The 24,331-nt window shown below is 42.2% G+C and overlaps 1 protein-coding gene across 12 annotated transcripts in view; it reads left to right on the forward strand.

Moving 5' to 3' along the window:
- snap91a (synaptosome associated protein 91a) overlaps positions 1 to 24,331 on the forward strand; it is a 45,763-nt gene that overhangs the window by 5,385 nt on the left and 16,047 nt on the right. For 9 of the 12 annotated variants that reach the window (XM_031874513.1, XM_031874510.1, XM_031874507.1 and 6 more), the window contains exons 2-13: positions 14,733 to 14,875; positions 17,237 to 17,312; positions 18,358 to 18,460; positions 18,973 to 19,066; positions 19,580 to 19,691; positions 20,180 to 20,286; positions 20,369 to 20,410; positions 22,186 to 22,247; positions 22,537 to 22,545; positions 23,168 to 23,180; positions 23,405 to 23,577; positions 23,706 to 23,794. In XM_031874513.1, the coding sequence (XP_031730373.1) occupies positions 14,733 to 14,875; positions 17,237 to 17,312; positions 18,358 to 18,460; positions 18,973 to 19,066; positions 19,580 to 19,691; positions 20,180 to 20,286; positions 20,369 to 20,410; positions 22,186 to 22,247; positions 22,537 to 22,545; positions 23,168 to 23,180; positions 23,405 to 23,577; positions 23,706 to 23,794 (1,023 nt within the window). The remainder of the gene's footprint in view (positions 1 to 14,732; positions 14,876 to 17,236; positions 17,313 to 18,357; positions 18,461 to 18,972; positions 19,067 to 19,579; positions 19,692 to 20,179; positions 20,287 to 20,368; positions 20,411 to 22,185; positions 22,248 to 22,536; positions 22,546 to 23,167; positions 23,181 to 23,404; positions 23,578 to 23,705; positions 23,795 to 24,331) is intronic. The other 3 variants (XM_031874509.1, XM_031874511.1, XM_031874512.1) reach the window with 3 other exon arrangements.

A 24,331-nucleotide genomic window follows, 5' to 3' on the forward strand; every position in this document is an offset into this window, starting at 1 on the left:
CCTCCCCGACACAATAGCTGTTGAGGGTTTGCCCCACGTTGAGGGGGGGCCCCCCCCCCCCCCCCCCCCCAAAAAAAAGGACTTTGGATGAGGATGCAAGTGAGTGTCTCTTTCTTTGTTTTGGATAGGCAGAGGAGGAGGTGCAGCTGTGAGTCAGCTGTCTGAATGGGCTGGCATTAGGATAATTACTGCGAACAAAGAAGACCATTGCTAAGAAGATTGGCGTTTTTTGTCAGGGACACAAAATCGGGAAGCGTAATGCTTGTATTAACAACCGTACCCTCTTTCTGTTTTGTGCCGTAACATGAAAGCATTTGTGTTGTAAATTAAAGGAACCTTCAAATTTTGTATCACTTGTAGTGCCGTGTTTTTACAAGTGGATCCCCTTTTCGTCATGGGGATGCACGTGCCTGAGAGCTTCATTCTGCTGCTGCAGGACAGTGGAGCTCTGTGCTGCTTGATTCCTCACCTAAAAACAACAGCTGCCAAATGATCACTTTGGTCAATGGGCCCATTTTTGTTATCACTTCCACCACGAGGCGACTGAGTGTGCGACAAGCTCCATTTCCGATTTCTCCTGACTCAGAAATATAGGCGCTTACAAATGAGCACTTGAAGGCAGCATTCCTCTTGAGCTGCTTCTCGGCGTGAATCCAAAGGACCCGGAGCCCAGATCAGAGGACACGCAGGGTATCCGCAGCTATAGAACCAGTGTAACAGGGTTTGAATGTCTGCCAAACGAAGATGGCTCTGTTTCCGAAGACAGGCCCCAACTACCACTTCTCCTAATAGCCTCCATCTCTCTCTACTGCTGCTCATGTTGCCCCAACCTCTTAATCCTCCCGCTGTTAAGAGACTTCATAGCTTGAGGGTTATCTTTTCCAAAAATTTGTGCCATCATTTTGCCCTCCCCCACTGTGTTTAAACCACACACACATTTTTTTTTTATCATATAAGGAAATTGTTCATGGCTCAGATTCTATCTGTGTTGGCTGCAATAATTATCACCAGCTCTGCTGCCGCTCTCAATCTAGTCACTCCAATTAACGGGTTTTTTGAACACAGAGATGTGATTATACTCTGCTCAGAGCAAATGCAGGATACACGACCTGCTGGGTGGGTGGGTGGGTGTGTGTGTGTGTGTGTGTGTGTGTGTGTGTGTGTGTGTGTGTGTGTGTGTTTGGCAATGGGGGGAGGAGGCAGCAGGATAAGCAGTGAGAAACACAAACAGCATATAGAGTCCCCTTTTGACTGCTAAAGTGCTGTTGCCACAACATGAGTCACCATCACTGTGTTGCCATATTTGAGAGGCGGACTGTCTCCCTGAAATGGGAGGAGGGGAGGAGTAAAGTTGCATGTGTGTTAGCGGCACATGTTAAGCATTCAAGTCATTTTCTGCAAAGTCTCTATCTGATACTTTTATTGTCTTACATATAAGGTGGGGCAATATGGACATAATCGTCTACGATTTAGGTCATATATCTCAATTACGATATAGATGTTTTCTGGCAAATCAATAAATACATAGTCTATATGAAACATGGTGTTGTACACTCTTAAATACTTGACAAATGAAAATGACTGAGTAAATTCCTATTTAATTGAGAACGGCAGTGCAGAATAATCAGTTATTCTGAGAGATTTGTGTTACTGTGTGCTTGTTATCAATTTGGACGATGCAATTGTGTATCACAATATCTCTGTACATGCTGTACATTTTTACATAATGATTTCATCACAATATGATTCCATCGAAAGATTATGAATTATCGTATTGAATTATCGATCAGCCCTGCTTACGTACTGTAACAGCCTACAGCTGCACAGTTAGTAGAGCCAATCCAGGTAAGTGCAAAACTATAAAATGTTATACAGCTTAACATTTTTTCTATCGTGTTGAAATGAATAGTTAGACATTTTGGGCGTATAAGCTCTCTTAGATGAGCAGATCGATACAACACTCAGGCACGGTAAATATAAAGCTACAGCCGGTTAGCTTAGCTTAGCGTAAAGACTGGAAACAGGGAGACAGCTCACTATTTAACACATTATAACTCACTTATTTATTCTGTTTGTACCAAAACTTCTCGTCCATCTCTGCAAGAAACAATTACATAACTGAACAGTCTCAGCTGTGTAAGCACTGGTCTTAAAGTTGCAGTAGCTGTTGCCACTGGAAATATCAATTAACAAAGAAAAACTTGTTATAGCAGTCTATAAATATCGAGATTGTGTTTTTGCTTAAAGGTATCAAGATGTGTGGAAAGGATTTAATGTCTCCTGGCAACAGCAGCTGAAGCCGTCGTTTCCCTGGACTGTCAGTCTGGAAACGCCGTGGCAGAAAAGGCTTCAACAGGAAGCTTTGGACATCCTGTCTTCACTCCTAGCATGAATAAAACATTGAAGTTAAAGTTTTCACATTTGTTTTTGCATGCCTGAAAAAACAAAAAAAGTAAAATTCATTCATGTACCTCCAGTCGCTGACCCAATGCTGTCAGTGTGGATATATTCATTGGAACTGCTGCTAGTTATTCCTTCATGCTGCTTCACAGTTACAACCCTGTATATTAGGACAGGTTTCCAGTGTGCAAACAGGCAGCAGCGGGACATCTTCAACGCCTTTATGACGGCTCGCTGACTTGAAACACAGAAAGGAGCAACATTTCAGTTGGGGTTTATTGACATAGATCAGCAAAATAGGCCTTGACTGGCTAAGATCTCCTTTTAACGTCATTTCGTCTTGCGCAAACACACATCGACAAGCAATATCTTGTGACCAAAAAAAGAGATGGGTTTGACTTGTATTTAGCTTTCTTATCAGTCATAACCAAAACGCTGCCAGGTGTTTGTAATCAGGGTACTACTGGATGATTGGCACAGGTGCAGCATAATTAGGTCAATTCTAACAAAGCATCAGGTCTTTAATGTTAGCAAGCCCAGCATAAAGGATACACAACTTTCACAGACATTCATGATGACAAAGAATTACATGGAAAAATACTCATATTGAAAGAAAAAAAAAAAAGAAGAAATATATACATAGTACATTATAGATGATTCCTCAGCAAGTTCCTTATCATATACCGATATGGAACATAGTCCAGCTCTTCATTCAGGACTGGACTCGCAATGACCTTTAACTTGAAGATCCAAATTATTTATTTTTGTAGTAGTTTCTTAAGTGTATCTCCTCCCCTCTTCATGACCTCTATCCCTACTGCTTTGAGTGAGTCCGGGTTACATCCATGCTGCTGTTTGTAATGCTTGGCCACAGGGTAGTCTTCACTACCCTCTTTCAGCTTTCTTTTTGTTCTGTGGTTTCGTTTGTGTGTAAGTAGCAGTATCATCTGTCCTGCACCTTGTACTCCGTAGTCTAAAATCAAACCTAATTTCAGTGAGAAGCAACGTGTGTCTTCTGTATCCCCATATTGTAAAAAAAAAACAACGAATTTGCCTGCAACTGCTCTGGAAAAAAATGCATGTTGCACACAGTTTAAGTATCAGTCACAATATAGGGAGAGAAGAAACACCTTCTCTATCTATTCCCTCAATTGGTCCTCACGTTTCCCTTTTTCTTCCTCGCCCACTCTGTCTTTTCACCACCACTCTCCCTCACCTCTGTCTCTCCTTCCTTCTTACTACTTTGCGATGATTCTGTGCGGCGCTTGCCTAATGGCGAGTCGCAGTGAACGGAAAGCGAAAGGAGGTTGATAAAAAGGGCTCAGCATGCACCGCAGTGCTGATCTCACAGCGGGTGTCCATGAAAGACCCAGAATGCCTCTCTACTGTAAAACACGGTGTGGGAGGGGGACTGTCCTTCCAACAGTGTGTGTCCAGATTAATGAGCTGGAACAAGGACCCCCCATACAGCTGCTATCACACCATTATCTACTCTGAATCTGAGGAGTCGGTTCAAATGGATTGGCTTCTCCTTCCTTAATTCCTCCCACCTCTTGCCATGCCTCTCAGTTCTTTTTTCTGATGTTCTTCGGAGGTCTCAACGCCCTCGAGCCTGCTAGTCTGAGGATAACACCATTCATATTACACTGCAGTTGTGTCTGCGGGGGGTTTATTGCACTTTAGGCAGAATGTACACGCTGATGCTGCTTGCCACACCCAGAATAAAATGTAGGTAAACAGTCCTGTGTCCTGGTATGCAGGTAAGCAGCAGCTCATCAGCTCAAACGTTGAAGGTCCGTGTCTACACCCGGGCTGCATATCAATAATGCAGGGAGGCTCGGGTTTCCTGCTGTTTTATTACTCCGCTGCAAAAAAGTTTTCCTCCACTGACTGAACCACCAGATACAAGGAACCCTGTGGAGACGTCTAGGTAGTTTTACAAAGTTTGGAGAAAGCCTCTCTGAGAGGGACTGTGATTGGACCTTCACTGTTTGGGGAACAGTCGGTCGCTTTTCATGATGATATGATAGTGGTAGTCATGACTATTGCCTGACCTCTAGACCTGCAGCACAGTGAGGTGCTTTTTTTTTTTAACTTAGATTATTTGATTACTTATGCAAACATTAGACACCCCTGGAAATAGCTCAGATCAAACATTTCTTCATCTATGCACCTGACTCTGAGGATCTACGAATTTCTTTTGGATCCCTTTAAATAGTTTTCAACCTTTTCAGTAGGTTCTCAGGAGTTTATTCCATATTTTGCCTTTTTAATGGGTCAAGATGAATGGATATCTTGTACCACAAAAATGATCATGCATATAAGGCATGCTGTATTGTAATAGTTCTGCAGCTTGCTGTGCTCCTTTTTGACTTATTTTAGCATCCAAACAGATGCAGATTAGTCCCTTTAAAAAAGAAAAAAAAAAAAGAAGCCCAGCAATCCAGAAAATTTGTCTTGGCTGCATCATTTGGTTCAGCATACAGGGTGATATATGTTTCTGTCTCCTCGGAGCAGAACCTGTACCCACCCAACAGAAGTACACAAGCCACAAGCTCGGAGTTTTTCTATTCCATACAGGTTGGGATACACAGCCTCATGGGAGGAGAACAGCTTACAAGGGATGAAGGGAGCTAGAGAGGACGAAATGAATGTAGCTTACACAGGAAAAGATGCTTGACAGGTGATGCTCAGAAAGAAGAGTGGCTGCAATTAGGTTATGTTTTTTTCTTTGTCTGAGAGCGACGGTTAGCATAGAGCTGTAGGCAATTAGTAGGACAACTGGAGTATTCATAGGAAGTGTTTTTTATTTGAATATCTGGGTGGTTTTAAACGTTTGTTTATTTGTCTTTTTCTGAATCTTATCTTATCGCATGCTAACGCGACTTGCTAGCTTAACAGTCCGACAGAGCGACACCTAACGCTCAGGGATGCAGTGATGGTGCCCTTGCATAATAGATAGCGGAAGAGGAAGAGAAGGCAGCATGAAATATGATGATATCAGTTATATTTATTGATTGATTGATTTAGTCCAGTAAAAATGAATAGGAAAGATTCAAATTGGACACGGCACACTTCTCTAATCTTAAACAAACCCAACGAACATGGGATTTTCTTCCCACACACAGACTGCACAGGAGCTGCATCGCAGCAGACAAACTGAAATGTCACTGAAAGCCAAAGCGTCTATATGAGGACAACGCTGCTATCTGTGTCCACCAGCAGTAGCAGCAGCTTGTGTGGGACACCAGCTTTCCCCCCCCTCAGATGTCACTTCCATCCTCCACAGTGTCTGGATCTCAATGGCTTCCTCTTTGTTTGGCTGCCACACCACATTGGTGGTACACTACGCTGGAACAGAGTGCATTCTGGGTATATTTTTTTTCTCCCTTTTCCCCCTGTATGTTGCTCGAGGCTGAGAGGAGCTATAAATAAGCAGCGTGCTTTCATGGTCCATGTAGCTCACCAAGGCATCACTCATGCAGCTTGGCATTGCACTCTGCACTCTTACACATAGAGCGCTGACTGAAAACACCGATCTCCATGTTTACGAGTCACCTATTCAATCTCAATATGAAACATGAGACTATATAGACAAAACACTATAGAAAATAACATAAATGCGTGAAAGATATTACTGAATATTTATAAGAATGTGTTGCTGAGTTCAGCGTTGAATTCCAGCTGTGGTAAGGCTGTTATGACTCACATGAATCTGGCTTTGACTGGGTGACCCCTATCAGTTTGCTGCAATGGGAGTTTGCAACTGTGAATATGTTTACAAAGGACTTTTACTGCATTCTCGATGGCACTGACAATACAAGAGACTGTTGCCTAGGCAACCACCTTGACATGCCCCCTTTGATGCTTTTTGGTACATTTAAAAAAAGAAAAATCTATCTTTGAAAAATATGAGGAAGATGTTGCATGTGCGTCATGCAGGCTTGCGTATATGCTTATGCGTGCCCTGCGGTGCGTGCGCGCCTATAGCAGTTTGCCTTCAGTCGCACTCACACACACACGCACAGTATATCTGATATCACTTACAGTTATTGATGTGTTAAAGGCTGCTGTTTGAAATCGGAGTCCTGTCCGGTGGGTGCTGTTGGGTGTGGCAGGCGCTGCGGGGCAGCCTGATGTGGTGTTCAGTGACGGTTATCTGACACTGCTGAGGTCAATAGAGCACACACAGAGTCCACAGTGTGAGAGTAGACGATCTCGACTGTGTGAGCCTGATGAAGGGACGCCTTTACAGGTCTGGCATCGTTCAATCATTTCCTTATTGTCAAATGAAACAATAAATAAAATCAACAAAATCAACAATGCATTTGTCAATCAATACATTCCGCTTTCCCTCCCCTGTCTTTGGCACTCAGCTCCGAACCCATCGGTTCCTACTGAAGATATCTTTGAAAACAGGTCGCAAGTATGTATTTTTAAAAAAGACCAACGATTTTCTTAAAACAGCTATGTGTGCACAGCATTTTTTTGCAAATGTCAAATCAATTCCAACAGGAGTGCATTTGTTGTGGACTATTATCGGCTGGTGTGTAAAATAGTCAGTGAGGGTGGTGCATGTGGGATTGACTCAAACTAAACTACAGTTCCCAACAGGGGCGTTTCTAGGATTCAAAGAAAGGGGGGGCTTAGCCCCAAGGGGAGTGGCATGTTTGCGGCAATTGTTTTTGGGGCCCATTTATGGCTGTGGATATCTATTGTTTCAGACAGTTCATAGATTGGTTCAATCAGAAAGAGTGTGATTTTGCTCTGTAGTTTTGCTTGCATTCAGCATATGATAACACAAGAGACACAATTTCAGGGTCATAGTGAAATTTGACAACACAAATATGAACTTTTCTCAAATAAAGAGAGAAATAATTTTCCTGCTTGTAAAGGAAAGACGGAAAAACTAGCTTTCATATCCGCGTCACTCCTAAATCCTAATTCTTAAGGGGACCGCACACAATGGATGGAGAATGGACCTGACAGTGTCAACTTTATATCGTTAAGTATGTCCATATTGGATAACCCGGACCACCCTCTCCACCACCTACTGCAGGGACAGAGGAGCACTTTCTCCAACAGACTAATCCAGCTCCGCTGTCACAAGGACAGATTCAGAAAAACATTCCTGCCCACTGCAATAAGACTTTATAATAAAAAACCTCGGGCCAGATCATCGTCCTTCACATGACTACAACAACGCTACACGGTTGTTGCTTGTTGTTGGTGATCCTTGCTCTACTGTCCAGGTTGTTTAGTTACTAGTTAATACCACTCTATTCATGGTACATACTGTGCATTTCTATTTTTTATTCTATTTATCTTATTTTGTATTAATCTATTCCTTCAAATTCAATATCTGCTTTGTTATTTTATTGTACTGTATATATTGTGCATTCCATAAGTTATATTTTACTCTGTAAATTGCTGCTGCTACAAACTAATTTTTTTCTGGGGATAAATAAAGTTTATATCTATGATGATGGCTATTGGATTGTAATCTGAAGGGGGAGAAAACATACAAACCAGCACATATGTAGCATGTTAGAGTTATAAATAACTTGTCCATGTGAGAAACAATAGTTTAATTTAATGACATCACCAAAAAAAAAAGCCAATAATGCCAAATTATTTGGGGAGGGGGGCTGAAGAACATTTTAGGGGGGCTTCAGTCCCCCTAAAATGACTTTTCATAAAATGACTTTTCATCTAGTACTTTGGTCTCATCTTTATAAAGTATACAGCTATGGTGTACTTTGACATATTCAATAAGCAAGGGAAAGTCTGAGGTCTTGTTAAAGGATAAGTCCAGCATTATTTTATGTTTTCTTTATTATTATCAGTAAATACGATAAAGACAGCAAAAACCAAGGATGAATCTGTCTCACTAAGAAGTACCGTCTGTGTATCGGCAGTCACATACATGCTGTGCTTCTCCCCTAGACCTAAACAGAAAGCAATTTAAAAACACATAAAAGAGCCATAGGATTACATTGAGTGACAAACACCTTCATTTTAATAAACATAAGCAGCATATTTTATACCTCGCAGCCCAGCTACAAGAAAAACACTATAAAAAAGGCACCGTATCCCTGATGCATGCTCAGTGACATCTGCTGACACAGAGCTGCTCTCCAGAGATCGAAATAGTAGAAGCAGAGCACGAACCCACTGGCCATGTTTACTGTTACGAACAAATATGCCACTTGAATGCAACTCCTGTGTGTGTTGTTAATCGTTTTTATAAAACAATAGTGTTCTGGTGTGGTGTGATAAGCTATAACAAGCTGTGGCTACATAGGACATATTTTCGAGGATTTATTCATTGCTGCTTGCTTTTGATGCAGCGACTCTCCCCCAGTGTCGGCTTGTAGTGGTGTACCGTTTCATTTTGGGAAAATTGCACCTGACATTTCATGCAAAATGGATGAGGCTGCATGTTGTGCATGCATTGTGTCAAACTAGGTGGTTGACTAGGTGGTTGACTAGGCTGACTAGGTGGTTGCATTCTGAAGCGTGGAGTGCAAGTGTCTGTTTTCTTTTCTGTGTAGATGTGCGCTACACGTTTGCATGTGTGCCTATTAACGAGTGCCTTTCCCCTCAGACAGGTGTGCTTTTCTCTTGTATCTCCTCCCTCTCATTTTACACACACACACACACACACACACACACACTGTAGAGGAGGTGAACACGTCAAACCAATGGTTCCCCTCTCTTTGCTCGCTGTGCCGCACAATGACGGCTCAGGTGCTGTCCTTGTAAATTAGAGCAGGGCAGGGTTTTTGTGTGTGTGCACAAGCCCTCTTGCTGGAGCGAGTGTATGTGTCTGTGTATAAGAATGCAAGGTTAAAACATGTGGAGGCGTTTGTAATTCTCATGGCACGAATAACCTTGCGCAACAGCTAAAAAGGTCTGCGGGCTTTTTTATGAAGGACGTGTTCTGTGCGCTGTCACTGAGGATACAAAATGTCATATTGTCGTATTTCTAACACCCGTAAATCTCCTACATTGAGAAGTGCAGCGTAGAGGCCTATTGAAGCTGTTAATCTTCTCTACTATTTTATTTGTTTACACCAATCGTAGTAATGTCTCTTATTCAACTTAACTTCAATATTAAAATTGAGGTTACTCCAAGCAGCATTGTAAACAGTTGCTTGTTGTACACAATGTTAGTATTATATTTGGAGTCGTGTGTCTGGACTGGTCAAACATTCAGTCTTTTAGCTGTTTTGGTCTCCACCTTAATGCTAGCTGTGTGTGCTAAATGCTAGCTGCTGAAAGCTCCACTTTGTTCAGCTAGTTGCTAACTTTGTCTGCCATTTGGTCCTTGGCAGGGAGCGTACAGTGGGTTTTTACAGATTTGTCCTGCCTGCTGCAGCAATAGACGTTGGTGAGAGTGAACCAAAACAGTAAACAACTGTAAAAAAAAAAAGAAATGAGTCGTAAAAAAGGAAAGAATGAGCTGAAAGCGCTCTATAAGTATGAGGGGAACTGCAGGGTTGGGGGCTAATTCTGGGTTTATCACTAAAAGCAAATGATGTCACATTACACTTCGTCATTTCATTAGTTGTTAATATAAAAACACAGATGAGTGAAGCTTTAAGTGAATCACCAAATCCTGGAAAATATGGAGGGTTGAGATTTGTCTCACCTAACTCTACAATGTTAAGACGGCAGCGGTATTTTTCCTTTGCTTGGGAAAAGTTTTGCACATCAAAATCAGTTTACTATTCTTGCAGTACAGTACTGACAGGCAATACAATTTTTATGATACAAATTCGCTGTATGTTGCAACATACAGAATACCGATCCAAGCATGCAAGCGCTGTAATTGTTAGTCAGCGTGACTGCCTGTGTGTGCTAGCGCTTGAGAACAGCCACATATCAAGCTGCCTTGCTCTCTCTCTCTCTCTTTTTCATACTCACACTCACACATAATGAATAATTGAGAAGGGAGGTGGGGAGAGACGGGTGAGTCGGGAGATCCTGCTGAGTTGCTGTTCAGCATCTCAATCAGAACAGAGACTGTTTTTCTTCTTTCTTCGAGACTTTATCCAGCGCATTTTCAAACTAACGGATATCAGTTCACCGTTTGGTGCATTAGTGATTCATAGAGTAGTGACCTCATGACATGTTTTATCAATGGGGTTCATACCACTCAAAAGGATCCTACTGTGTGCAGTGTTAATCGTGAGGGGCAATGGCTGCCATAGCTGAACAGACAAAGAAAAGCGACATCTGAGCATGAAACCCCTGTTTGATTGACAAGCGGAGTGCAACAGCAAATAATTAGAGAAAAAAAAACAATTTCTCTCGAATTACAGCTATAATCTCATGTACATTCAATTTCGTTTTGTTCTCTTATTAGGACATGGTCTACAGTAGATTTAAGGTCAACTACCTATGTAGATCTTAGTGACTGTGCAGTTTGTCTCACAGTCTGGCAAAATCACTCACTCTCACTGTGGGAAAGATAAAGAGAGACAGGCGGAGAGACAGACGGACAGACGGACAGACAGGGAAGGAGACACACAGAGACGGAGAGATGAAAAGCGTAGGATGATGCAGGCTGCTGACTCATCAGCCCGGTAGGGATTATCCCTCTCACTTTGTGCGTGCGTGCATGTATTTGCATGTGTGTGTGTGTGTGTGTGTGTATGTATGTACATGCTGCCTTACTACGTGCACAGCAATTATTACCGCATGATGAAAGCATGATGGAGGAAGCAAACGCCCGAGCAGACACGTAGCATGACGGTCAAAGCAAAGTGACCTTGAATACATTTTCGCATGACTATTCACGCAGTCCCTTTCCAACCACATCCACCGTGGGCTATTGGACTTGATGTATTCATGGTAATAGAAACATAATAAATGATTCAACCATTTTGGTATGAAAATCACTGGTCAGTATTTGATGTATTTGATACTAAATAGAGTCCCCCTTTCATGTTACGGATGCTCAGTAAATTCGAAGGCACACACAAATCTAGAAAAATCTAACAAGGGTTAGAAATAATAATGAATGGAATGTAAACAAACAGCACATACTCCAACCACGCGCTCCGAATGGGCGTCGTTTTCCCCCGTGAGTGAGACTGTATTTCCCCGCTGTAAGACTTGATAATAACTTATAACACTAATAACACGTCCGCCAGCAAAATACCTCCACTAATTAAATCCATGCTCTACTTAATAGGACCGTGGTGGTTATGTCGAAACAAGCAAATAATACCCTTGTTTGGAAGCTACCTCTGCTGTAACAGAGACTTAGTTGTGTTATTCAGGGGCGGATTGAGTGATTTGAGGGCCCCAGGGGAATTCTATTTTGCTTTACTTTCTCTAACTGGGAATGTTGGTAAAGGCAGTTTTAGAAGAAGAAGGCCTACTCAAAATGTGTTTCCTGAAGTAAAAGTATTAATAATAAAACTATAAATACTGAACAGTAAAAGTCCTGCATTCAAATTTGTACATCAAGTAAAGAGTTTAATGAGAGGCATTATCAGCACAATGTGGGCTATTTAAATCTCCTTAACTTCTGTTGAGCTTTCAATTTATTATGCTGGAAAGTTTAATAAATATTATTGCATCATGTTTTAATCTGAATCTGCAACGTAACCACATTTCTTTGTCAGGTAAATATGGTACTATAATGTTGTCCTCTGAAGCAGAACAAAGTTAGTAGTATGGTAGTAGAAGCTAGTAGTGGCTTCGTCTGTACCATGTTTCTCTTCACGGTATGTTTGGCAGATGTCAGGATTTTAAAGATTGTTGGCTTTGTCACGGTGCAGTTTTTTGTCCAATGCATTCATAAGTTGAGTGCACTTAATCAAACTAACCAGATATTACTCCATGTCATTCTAACGAGTGACAGATTGCGCCATGTGTAAAGTGTTTAAGGTGTGAGGTGTTCTGCCATTTAGTCTATATTAAGCCAGGGAGGAAAATCCATTAGACACCTCTTAGCTGACTGGCGGTCTGCTGGCAGTAAATATGCAGGATGGATATGACACCATTAATGAATCACATGGGCTTCATAGAAGTTGCTCTGCGTCTGCCCTGCTCGGCTGAATCAAGGCGTTTACAATGACGCCGGTCTTATTCTCTGTCCCTCTCTGTCCATCACTACACACCTACACCTGTCATTCCTCAAACTGTCTCTGGAGATATGCCCTGAGGTTTACTGTGGAGGGCAGCTTGTGTATCTGCCAGTGAATAGACAAGTCTTCACAAAGGCTTTACTGCCGTCTGACAGATGCTGATACTACACACAACTACAGATTGGTCTCCTTTATTAGGTGTCAGCCACAGACTGTGAATAAGAAGTGGACGTAGTCCCTGTGACGTATTTTTATTTTTAAATGAACATCATGCTGTACTGAAGAAGACTTGAAACTAGCGATTGAGACCATAAACTCATGTTTACGATGTTTACTGAGGTAATAAATCAATGAGAAGTAGAGTCATTTTGTCATAGACTTCAATAGAAATTGACTTCTGTCTGCAACTAGAGGAGTCGCCCCCTGATGTCCGGTAGAAAGAATAAGAGTTTAAGACACTTACACGTTGGCTTCACTTCTCAGACTCGGAGGTTGCCGCCTTTGGTCCTCTTGTTCTCTTGGTCAACTTAGCAGTTAAATTACTAAGTGCTATGCGGGTATATGTATCATGGTTGTCGTGTAGTGTTGATTGTTCTCCTTAGTGTTCCATGAGCATAAACAATAACTAATAGTAACATTATTCAATTTTAAAGGTGGTTCAAGTAATGGAAATTAGCCATTTTCATCACATATCCTTGATGTTTTAAAATTAAAGAAGCATTGATACAGTTGCGGGACTGCAGAACAAGCTGTAATAAATTATCATACTATGACCTAATGACATGTCACCAAATAATATGTCAATAAATATATCCAGCAGACATGGAGCAGCATTATCATATTTAGAGTCATGTTTCTGGCCTCCCAACAAATGTAAGCCCAATATTAGCTCTCCTTTTAGCTTTTTTTGGGTTCCGACTGACTGTTGAGGGAAATATCTGTCTCATTAGCTGGTAAACGCTCCACTATGTTCACCATAGTTGCTAACTTTGTCTGTCTGTTGTTTGGTGGGATCATCGGTTTCTTTTCACTGAGAACAGCTGCCTACTTTGGATGGGTATATTACGCTGATGAGCGCGGTGAATCAGTTAAAGCTGTAAAAACCAAATAATGAGCTTACAGATGCTAAAAGGCTTCAAAAGAACCGAGGGGAACTGCAGGGTCAAGTGAGAGATCTCTGTGGGGTCGTGACCCGTTATGTTACACATAGTGAGAAATATTGATGAGTGCAGATTTAAGTTAAATGCTCATACTCTTGTCTGGCCACTGACTGGGTATTTTCCCCCATAAAGTGAATTTCATAACATAGCAGATTGCTTAAATAGCTTAACCTTTCCAGAGATTGTTTGACAGGACACTTGTATTATGACAAGTCTCATCATTATAGAATGAAATACATGGATTTATAGAGTCAATAATCTGCTGATGGTGCCGTATTACACCAGGTCTTACCTCTGCACCACTCCATCGACCACCGTCTGTCTGTGTGGCTGATTCTGATTCAACAGTGTGATTCGCGTTGCAATCCTTTCTTCCCTTTTGGTCACGACAGTTTCTCTGCTGTGGAATATTCCACTCTTCCTCTGCCTGTGCTGGTATCAATGACTGACTGCAGGGAGAAGCAGTAGTCAGTGTGACTCACTCACGCCGGGCGATGGTGGTGTAATGTGAAGCACTTATTTTAATACATTTCAATGAGATGGAAAACGGCATCCTCCAGAGGCAACTCTGTTGATAGAAACTAGCCCTTCCTGCTTGCAATAAGTATGCTACTTACTAAAAATGTATTTGATGTCAAAATACGAGGGATTAACTCATTTACACGGACATTTACATCTGCAAAAGCTGTCAGATGTTTCTAAACTTTCAAAAAATGACAGATATTAAATGAGCACCTTACTACTGGTTTTAAAACGGGTTTTAATACGGAACACGTGAAAATATCTCATTACATTTTTCAGATGCTTTGCTCATTTGAGGAAACACTGCTCAGGGAAATACTCGTGGTGTATCAAAGTGAAAATTAGGATGCGAGAGAGTGCGGCTGTGAAATGCAGCAAAGCCCACACCCAGTACCACCGCATCGACTCCTGTTTGTCATTTCTCGCCCATCTGCTGTCATTGCTTGAATAAAAAGGGATTCAGCACACTCTGTACCGGTGCCGAGTCTCTCCCCTGCTAATATCCACCATCTGACCTTCTGTCTCTCCTCTCCTCGATGCTTCTCAGACCTGATCCAGGCCACCCAGGAGACCAATGTGAATGTCCCCCAGATGGCCGACGTGCTGATGGAGAGGGTCGGCAACGCCAGCTGGGTGGTGGTTTTCAAGGCCCTGATCACCACACACCACCTCATGGTGACTGGCAACGAGGTGAGGCGACAACGCACTGTTACTACACACACCCTGAATACGTACCTTTGTTGGTTGCTGGTTTTAATGTCTGGTAAAATGCGGTCAGGGGAAGTGAGTGAGTATTCATATACCCTTGAGCTAGGGACTTTACTCCATGATGGGATGTCTGCATCCATAAAAAAAATTGTCAATAGCTTTAAATGAAGAGCTGGAACAAGTTGATACGAAAAATATATGTAATGCTGACAGACAATGTGAAAAAACCTTTAAAATGCACTTATCAATATTTTATACAAACATGGAGTCAAAAGACAGAGTTTTGTAATGTACGCTACCTGCGTAGCCACAAACGCCAGACGACAGTTAGCGACTACAGCTGCATTTAGCAACTAAGGATGCAGATAACTTTCTTAGGAGTTGGAAGAGACCAAAATAGAGGAAAAAGGTGAATGAACAGGACCTACATTCACCAGGTGGAGAGAGACACGCCTCCAAATGAATGCTAATGTTGCACCGCTGCCAGCTGGATGTGTAAACTGCGTGCTATCACTTAAGAACTACATTATACAAGGTGACAATATGTCAGTGCTGTGTTTACAGCTTGTGCCTGCCCTCTAGTGGCCAAATATCAATTAATGCCGAAAATTAAAACAGAGAACATAATGTTATGAGTAGCTGGCCTTACTTCACCCCCATGTCCTCTCTGCACAAGGCCTTTTACATTTTTTACGTTTGCTGCATGGTTGTACATTTTGACCTCAGCACCAGCCATGGTATTAGCAAAGGGATTGGCCTCCTGCTTCCCGGTGCTGACCCCCCCGACCCAATTTATGTCCTGACAGCTGAAGAAAGCTCTGAATGGGCACCAAGGGGGAACTCAGAGAGATAAACAGATGCTCCTTTACAGCCCATCAAAGAAACTAACTGCCACTGAATTGCAGATGACAAGAGAGAGAGACAGAAAGAGAGAGAGAGAGAGAGAGAGAGAGAGAGAGAGAGAGAGAGAGAGACAAAGATAGACAATACAGGAGAAAGGAGCAAGTATTCTGCAATAGGAAAGAGTCGGAGAGAGTGTGCTGTAGTTGATGGAGACTGAGAAGACAGAGAGGAATACTGTGAGATCAAGCCCGAGCTCATTAGTTATTCATTTACCCTCAATACTTATCCCGAGTCAAAATCATTGGGTGAGGGGGTCGCCTTCCCAGCATGCATTGGGTGGAAAGCAGAAGAGATTTAGCAATATCAAGATAATAGAATTAACCTCTGCAGTCGATACAGAAACAATTGTGGTGCCATGAGCTACTATGGGATACACACACGTTTCACAAATAAGCTGTGTGTGTGTGTGTGAATAACATGATGAAGTGATATTTGTCCCTATGTTTGCGCTCAAGAGGACAGAGTCAAAACTGTGATTCAAACTATGTTAGACGAGGCAATGTATGTACACAGTACTGCATGTGTCTTCGGTCTCCTGAGACCTGTTTGTTTTGAAGCCAGAGCTTTGCTGTTGTTGTGTCCCTAATGATGATAGTGTGAGTATTGACTGAAGAGAGAGAATGAAAGTGAAGTAGACAGTGGGAGGAGGGGAGGTATCGTGGTAGCGCACCATCTCTCCAGGGAGTATTTTTCATCCTTAGCCTCCCTCATGTTAGTATGCTCCGTTTTGTGTAAATGCAGCCACTGAATAAGCATCAGCAGTGTTGTATGTGTGTGTGTGTGTGTGTGGTATGCGTTTATGTCCACGTGTGTCACTGTGGTAAGCTTGTTCTTGCAGGGCTGCAGAGGGAGCCTGTTTGTCTTTATTATGCTGTGTTCTCTGGTCCCCTTCATGTGTCTAATTCATTATTCACACCCTCCCACTCACGAAGGCTACAGCGTTGCTCCTTTAATGCTGGATTTCTCCCTAATCACTGATGAAAAAGGACGAGTATAGAATCACACCTCTCATATTAATTCCACTTTCTGCTGCAGGCACTTTCACAGGCTTAGCGCTGAAAGCGCCGAACAGCCCCTTTGAGATGGCTGTGAACGTCAAACAAACCTTTTTATATTTAAAATGGAGCCATCTGTTTGAATATCACCATGAAAATATAACAAGCCATGACTGCTGGGATATGTAGTGTTCATTCATAACTGTGTGTTGTAATGTCTGCTTATTTCTCAGTTGATGAAAGTATATTTTTGAATTTAGTTTCGTCGATATGTATTATCCATTAAAGATTCGTCGCAGTGTTGTAGTGAGACGTCTTGAATCTGTTTCATCGAGAATGCTAATTAAGCTATTTTTTTGCCTCAGCCAAAATTGGAGCCATTTCCCTGTTTGTCATTTAGTGCCTGGCGGAGAACTAAACCCTGTGCCTTTGTTCTCTCCTGCAGAAATTCCTGCAGTTCCTGGCATCTAGAAACAGCTTGTTCAACCTCAGCAACTTCCTGGACAAAACTGGCTCCCACGGTGGGTTTTGTTTCTTTCCTCCCTGTCTTTGACTTACCCAGCCCTCCATCATTTTCAACCCGAATTCATGCCCTTCATTCTTTCCTTTGTCAATGAATTCCCCATTTTTATTGTTGTGTTCCACTCTCCCTCTCCTACTTACATTTAATACATTTAACACCTGTTTTAATAAGCGACAGCAGAATGAGCTTGAATGTTATAACCAGCCTAATCACTCCTCTATCCATCCCTCAGTTCCAGCTCCCCTAATCCCTTGCTCCCCCTTAATTATACCCATCTCCATGGTGATAAACACTGGGCTCTCAGACTGTTGTCATGGACATTTAGTTATCTAGGGTGAATGGAGTATCAGCAGAGTTTAGGAAGCCAAATTGTACATTTTATAGACTACATAATCCGGATTACAATTAACACTTAAGTATCAATCTAAGCATGGGCTAAAGTCCTCCTTATTGTTGAAGCATAGTTCAATGTTTTGGGAAAAATAACACTTATTTGCCTTCTTGCCAAGCGCTAGAGGAGAAGATACCCCTTACTACCATCATCTCTAAAGCTTTAGATATCTTTGTTTTTCAACAGTGCCTAGTTGTCTCCCCGTGCCTCCAGTCTTTAAGCTAAGCTAACAGACTCATGGCATTCTATAATTTGATGTGCCTTGGTTTTGGTACACTTTAAGTTCCAGAACCAAGTTTTAGAGATGATAGTAAAAGCATTTTTTCCACCTAATTCAAATTTTGATGCTAAGCTAATCTGCGCCTAGCTTTAGCGCCATGCTTAGCGTACAGGCAAGAGTATGGCGTCAATTTTCTCATGTAGCTCTCGGGAACAAAAAATAAGTAAGCAGATTTTCCAAAATGTTGAAGAGATGACTTATTACATTTTGTCTCCCATATATTTATCACAGGCAGAGTGTTTGCACCTCTAAACGCTAAAGACTCTTTACAATCGTTTTTTTTTGGGTGACTTTTTTGTAAACCTTTTTAAGAGCCCACTAACCCTCTGCACTGAATTGACAGTGGAGACTGTTCCTGTGTTTCTTCCTCAGGCTATGACATGTCCACATTCATCAGGCGCTACAGCCGCTATCTCAACGAGAAGGCCTTCGCCTACAGACAGATGGCTTTCGACTTTGGCCGGGTCAAGAAAGGGTACCGTTTCTCATTTCTCACGGCACCGCGCTGCATGACTATTTCAGCATTATTATTGATTTTTTACTTTGTTAGTTTACCCGAGACCTGAACATGCCCCCATCTTACTTGCCCTCCACATCTATCAGAATAACACACATCCCACTGGGGTCCTATTAGTGCATGGGATGGACTCAAGCCCGGCGTCGGGCCAAGTGCACGGCTATACTGCGTGCACTAAGTGCAGAGGTGAATACAGAGTGGGTTATTGCTCTTGCTCACAGAGTGGACGGCTCTGTTTAGCTGGCAGACACAAGGTCCCTCTGGCTACATAAGCCGGCACTGAAAAATAACTGCAAACTTTAGAATAGAGCTCAGGCACGTTGGTGGATAATACAGGATGCGTGACAGGTATACACAGGTATTCTATGTGTTGCCAGACAGACAGTATATGAGTCTGAGTCTTTTTTGTCTTGAGAGCTGCTGCTTAGTTCACACATGTGCTATTTCTTTCCGTCTCCCTCCGGTCTCAGAGCCGACGGAGTGATGAGGACCATGTCAGTGGAGAAGCTGTTGAAAGGAATGCCCACCCTGCAGAGCCAGATCGACGCGCTGCTGGATTTTGAAGTGAGTGACTCGCTATTAGGGAACAAAGTCACTACACAAGGTTACTGAATTTGCCGAGGGATAATCACAGTGGAGAAAAAAGCTGCCTGCTGGATTTTAACAAAGCTTAGTGCTGGAGCAGCATCTATGAAGATATGCCAATTATAGCCCCCTTTCACATTGAGGACCATTCTCACAGGGTTGAATTTAATTATGTCTTCTGTCATTGAAACAAACACGTATATAAATGAGGTGGATTTCCACCTTCTTATTCCTCACTGTGTAATATACAATTCTCTATTCTGTATATCTCCAATACATAAAAATAGAAGGACTATATAATCAAACTGTTCTTATACATTAAATCAGTATTAACCTAACAGTATCTGCCTCTGCTAAAATTCCATTGTCTTTTTTTATTAAAGACAGTTTTCTTTTAAGCTCGTTCTCATTTAAAAGCTATTTTGCGTTCCATCTGTTCATCTTCAAAATCCTAATCGTGCTGTTCCTCCTGGCTTTTATTTCTGTCCGTAGGTGCATGCACAGGAACTGACCAATGGGGTGATAAATGCCTGCTTTCTCCTCCTCTTCAAAGATCTGATAAAGTTATATGCCTGCTACAATGATGGCATCATTAACCTGCTCGGTAAGGAATCACTCCTCTTCAGGGCTGCAAACTTCTCCGGATATATGATGCCTGCATTCTATCCTCTTTGCATCCAGAAAAAGACAATTTGTATGGTTTTCCTCGCAGCCAATCACCACATGCGTTCTTCAATTTCATGTGTCGAGTGATTGGCTCAATACCGCAGCTGCAGCTGCAGCCCATAGCGACTGTGGTGTGGTGTAAGTGGAGCTAAAGGAGTGTGGTGCTGTGTATTTGAGTTGGCAGTTCAGCATGCCCACATGTCACCAAAACGTTCAAAAGTACGGCTATGCTACACTGTGGTGTCTGGTAAAAATACTGTACATGTGGTGATGGCAGAAAATGCGCATTATTAGGATCAATTCGGTGTTGGTTTTGGACGTTTCAGGGGATTTGTTGACAGAAAGAACAAACATTGAATAACCCCAGACTTATTCTTTAATTTAACGAAGATAAAGACTCACACTTGACATTTCTCTGTTTTCCAGAAAAGTTCTTCCAGATGAAGAGAAGCCAGTGTAAAGACGGGCTGGAGATCTACAAAAGATTCCTGACACGAATGACTCGGGTTTCAGAATTCTTCAAAATTGCTGAGGTAGCCTATATGACTGAATAGCAGCTGAATCTTGTACTGTTTGGTAACTGTTGCACTGAAATGTCACTCTCTTCTTTTACAGCAAGTGGGAATAGACAAAAATGACATACCGGAACTCACTCAGGTAAGATCGACTCAGGCTTTTCCTCACATTTAATTATTTCCAGTGAATTGTTATTCCTGGATACCTCAGTTTTTTTTACGGCTACATGCCGCAGGTCGTGTGAATGTCATCTGTTTTTTTTCTCCTGCTATGGTCACCATTATTGATAATAATATAACATTCACTAAAGGAGACATATCCAAACTGTGCTTCGTGTGCACTTCCATTCTCCGTGCAAACAATGAGCTGTGGTTGTTTTGGTGATTGACGGCCCCTGTGCCCTCCTTCTCTTTTCACTTCCAGAGGTGCAGATTGATCATTCAGACTGAGAGTGTGAGTAGTGAGCACAGAGCTATAGCTTTGGGGAGCAAACAGCTTAGGGAAGGCCAACATGTTAAACTCTCTTTCAGTGCACTGAGTACACCCAGCAGACAGACATCGGGCGCTCCGATGAAGTGGGACGATGTGACTGGAAGAGCCTATTGGATAAGCTGCGATATGCTGAGCAATGCTGCTGAGGCGGCTGTTTTCCGCTGCTAAATCTCTGAGCCAAACATAGTTTTAGTTCAACAACTGTATCGCGGCACAACAGATTGTTATCCTCAAGTTGTGCTGAAGAGTTTCTATAACAGCTATAGAGTCACTGTAAAGGTTATTTTTTACCTTTTGTGTTTCCTAAATTTTGGGTCATTAAATATAAGTGATTCCCAAAATGAGAAAGCTAATTTGTCCTGTTGGTTCCTGAATGAGTCCCAGGAACTGTGTTCTGCTGTGGAAACTCTATAGCTATAACTAACGTCTATAGAAAGGTGACATGGCAGTATGAATGACTTGCATGAAAAGCATTCTGTAATGCTGTCTGATTAAACTCAGGCTTGTTGGGCCGCAAAGAGCTAATAGTTTAAAACAGAACCACAGCATACCGAATGTATGACACTTGCATTGTAGAGTACTTGAAATAGAGATGGATTGTTGGATCTCCTGAACCGATTAAATTCATCAATTCATGACAATGGATTTTGGTAAAAACCTGCTTGAGCAACTTGCTTGAGTTGCCAGATTAGCTTGAGTCAAAGCTACGCACCTGTATTGTGTTAGCAGACTGGATTTGTGGCCAACATATAGATATGGTTTGGCGTATAAGAATTTGCAAAGACAAAATGTAAAATTTAAGGCACGTAGATTTTACTCTAGTACCATCTATCATAAAAGTTAAAGTTGAAATCACAATTTAAGATACTTTCACCCGAGAGGTAGCATGTACACCGAAAATAACAATGCGTCTAGCATCTGAACCCAGTGACGGACTGACGTTCAGAGAGACTTGGAGAATAGAGTCGGTGTCTATGATTCAGTGCTGTCAAGTAGATGTTGATTAGATTATTCTGAAAAACTGCACAAGGAAGATAATTATCAGTGCACCAGGAGCATGATCTATTAGATATACTGTGCGCCCTGCGGGCCATGCCACCTACAGTATATGCGCGAGCGAGATAAAGACACCCACCTCAGTTGGGTGACATCTATCATCTTTCAGGATGACGATTAAGGAGATGTACCATTGTGACCTCAACCTGAGCACGAGCTTTCCGTATGATAAAGGTGCAGCATAGGTTACTCTGATTCCAAGAGGAGGCACAGCCAATCAACTCATGACCCAGTTCTTCAGCGTTTCTATTTGACTGTGTGGTCCACTGTCTATTCTCGTGGGTTGTTAATCAGTGTTGTCAGCTCTCTCTGAACAATCCCAACTTTTACCGTCCCTGTTGTATCAACCCCTCTTTATTATTCTACAGGCCCCAGAAAGTCTTCTGGAGTCCCTGGAGACCCACCTTAACACGCTGGAGGGGAAGAAGCCGTAAGTAGCTCGACACATATCCGCAAGCTGTTTCCTGTTATAATCGTTTACCAGCAGTAACACAGAGCTGAAGCTTCAATAATCCCGTAATTATACAGTTGAATGCTTCTTGCCCTGCTGAAAGACATATCTGTCGTGATTTTAGCTCAGGTTAGCTTGGCAGTCCAACATGCACCTGGGTTGACGGTTTCATCTTTGCGTTACTGCAGTGACTGCTCTATTTGTTTTTTTCTCTCTATTCCCTGTTACTTCTCTAACGTTTCATTTCCTCTGTCTTTACTCAACTCAGAGAGGATAAGTAAGTATTCTCTGTCAACGAGAAAAGGACATAAATAATATTCATACCATTGTATGTATCGATAAATACTTTTTAGTTCTACAGTTTTCAGTGAGTCTATAGAAATGACATCTGAGCAAACGGCTGTAATTTTGCTCAGGAAGCTTTTCTATTGAAAACACTTTTTTCTTTTTAACATGTTTCTCACATTTTGTGACCTATCATCCTTTGCATCACTGTTGTCATTGTCATACAGGACAATGACAAGCCTTGCCTTTTAGCTGATGCCACTACTAACACATTCACCTTGGTAATCATCTTACTGCACAATCGGCCCTGACTTTCACAAAGCTTTAGACGCATGCCGTTCAGAAACATTCAGCTCCCACTTTGTGCCGGCAATGTTTAAAAGCGAAGCTTTGTTGAAGAGGAGCAACGGCAGAGATGCTGCTGCTCAGCGGTGCAGCGTGGGTCCATTAATTGCAGATGTGTACTGAATGTGATTGCTTTGGAATGCTGGCTGCCTGAAAAGCACCAAAGTGATAGTTGAGCTGTCACTTTGCCTCCCATCTCAGTAACAGCCATTATGTTTCAGCATTCATCATTAAACTCTTTAACTCATGTGCTATCATTGTTTTTGCAGGTCGCCCACTAAGGTAAGCTACATTTCATGATAATCATAATCTAGCGGTCTTTACTTATTTATAGCACTTTTCAATGTCAAAGCAGAGTTATTGAGATCTTTGCAGAGTGAGGGTAATTTGACTTTCTACAGTTTCTACTACAGACAGGAAGTGATTCATTGTGAAGTCATGTGTTGAATCACATCAGCTTACATAACGCATTGTGCACCATGTAAACGAGGTTCCTTTCTCTGCAGCAGGATGCGACAGCCAACAACAGCTCGCCGGTGGCGGCCGCTGCCGCTGTTGTTGTCGCACCGGCCCGGCGTGCGCCTCCCCCTGCTCGCCCCGGGCCACCTGCCAAACCTCCTCCGCCCTCTGTCCCCCCTACCGCGCCAGCCCCCACCGTCACCGCCACCCCTACCACCAAGTAAGACTCACTCAAGAATACTACAAATGGTTTGGACTGAGCTGCATCAATATCCCAGCATCAATATTGCATTAGAAATGGATTGCCTCTGTCAGCAGCCCTCTCTTATTCTCTTTCTTTGTGTTTAGTGCCCTTGATGATGGCTTCTTGTTGGATCTAGACCCCATGGCCTCAGCAAAGGGCTCAGCAGCGACTTCTTCCATGACTGGATGGGGAGGTGAGAACTTTCTGCTTCCTCAGAACCTGGTTGTTAAGGCCCCGACCCCTTAGTTGCTGTTGCTGCACACACATTTAGATTTAACCCTTGAAATTCTTCAACCGTCCAATTTTTAAAAGCTGCTGCTAGCTTATTTTGTCAGCTGTAGCTAGCTGACTGAGCTAACGTTAACTCAATGAGTTGGTTTACGTCTCCAGCTGACTTTTTGATGATACTTTTCCATACTTGTTTGTATTTTCGAATGGTATGTTTTCAATTTAAACGTCACAAGAGAAAATGCTTTTAGCATCCAAGACCAGTTAACACTTAGTGGGGAAATAATGTTACAACACAGTGGATGTGTTGGATGTAAACAGGGTTTATTTTATCAAATGTAACCTGTTACTCTACATAACAATGTATTAGGATAATGACATGCTTGGATTCAGAAGAAACGCTGTATTAAGCTAGTTCGCAGGACATGCTAATGATTGCAGCTTCTTTTTCTGCAGTTCAGCAATTTTCTGGGGCCGAAAATAGATATTGAGTGGCCTAAAG

The sequence above is a fragment of the Anarrhichthys ocellatus genome, unplaced genomic scaffold, assembly GCF_004355925.1.
Source record: "Anarrhichthys ocellatus isolate YVR2014 unplaced genomic scaffold, GSC_Weel_1.0 scaffold81, whole genome shotgun sequence".
Taxonomy (NCBI): domain Eukaryota; kingdom Metazoa; phylum Chordata; class Actinopteri; order Perciformes; family Anarhichadidae; genus Anarrhichthys; species Anarrhichthys ocellatus.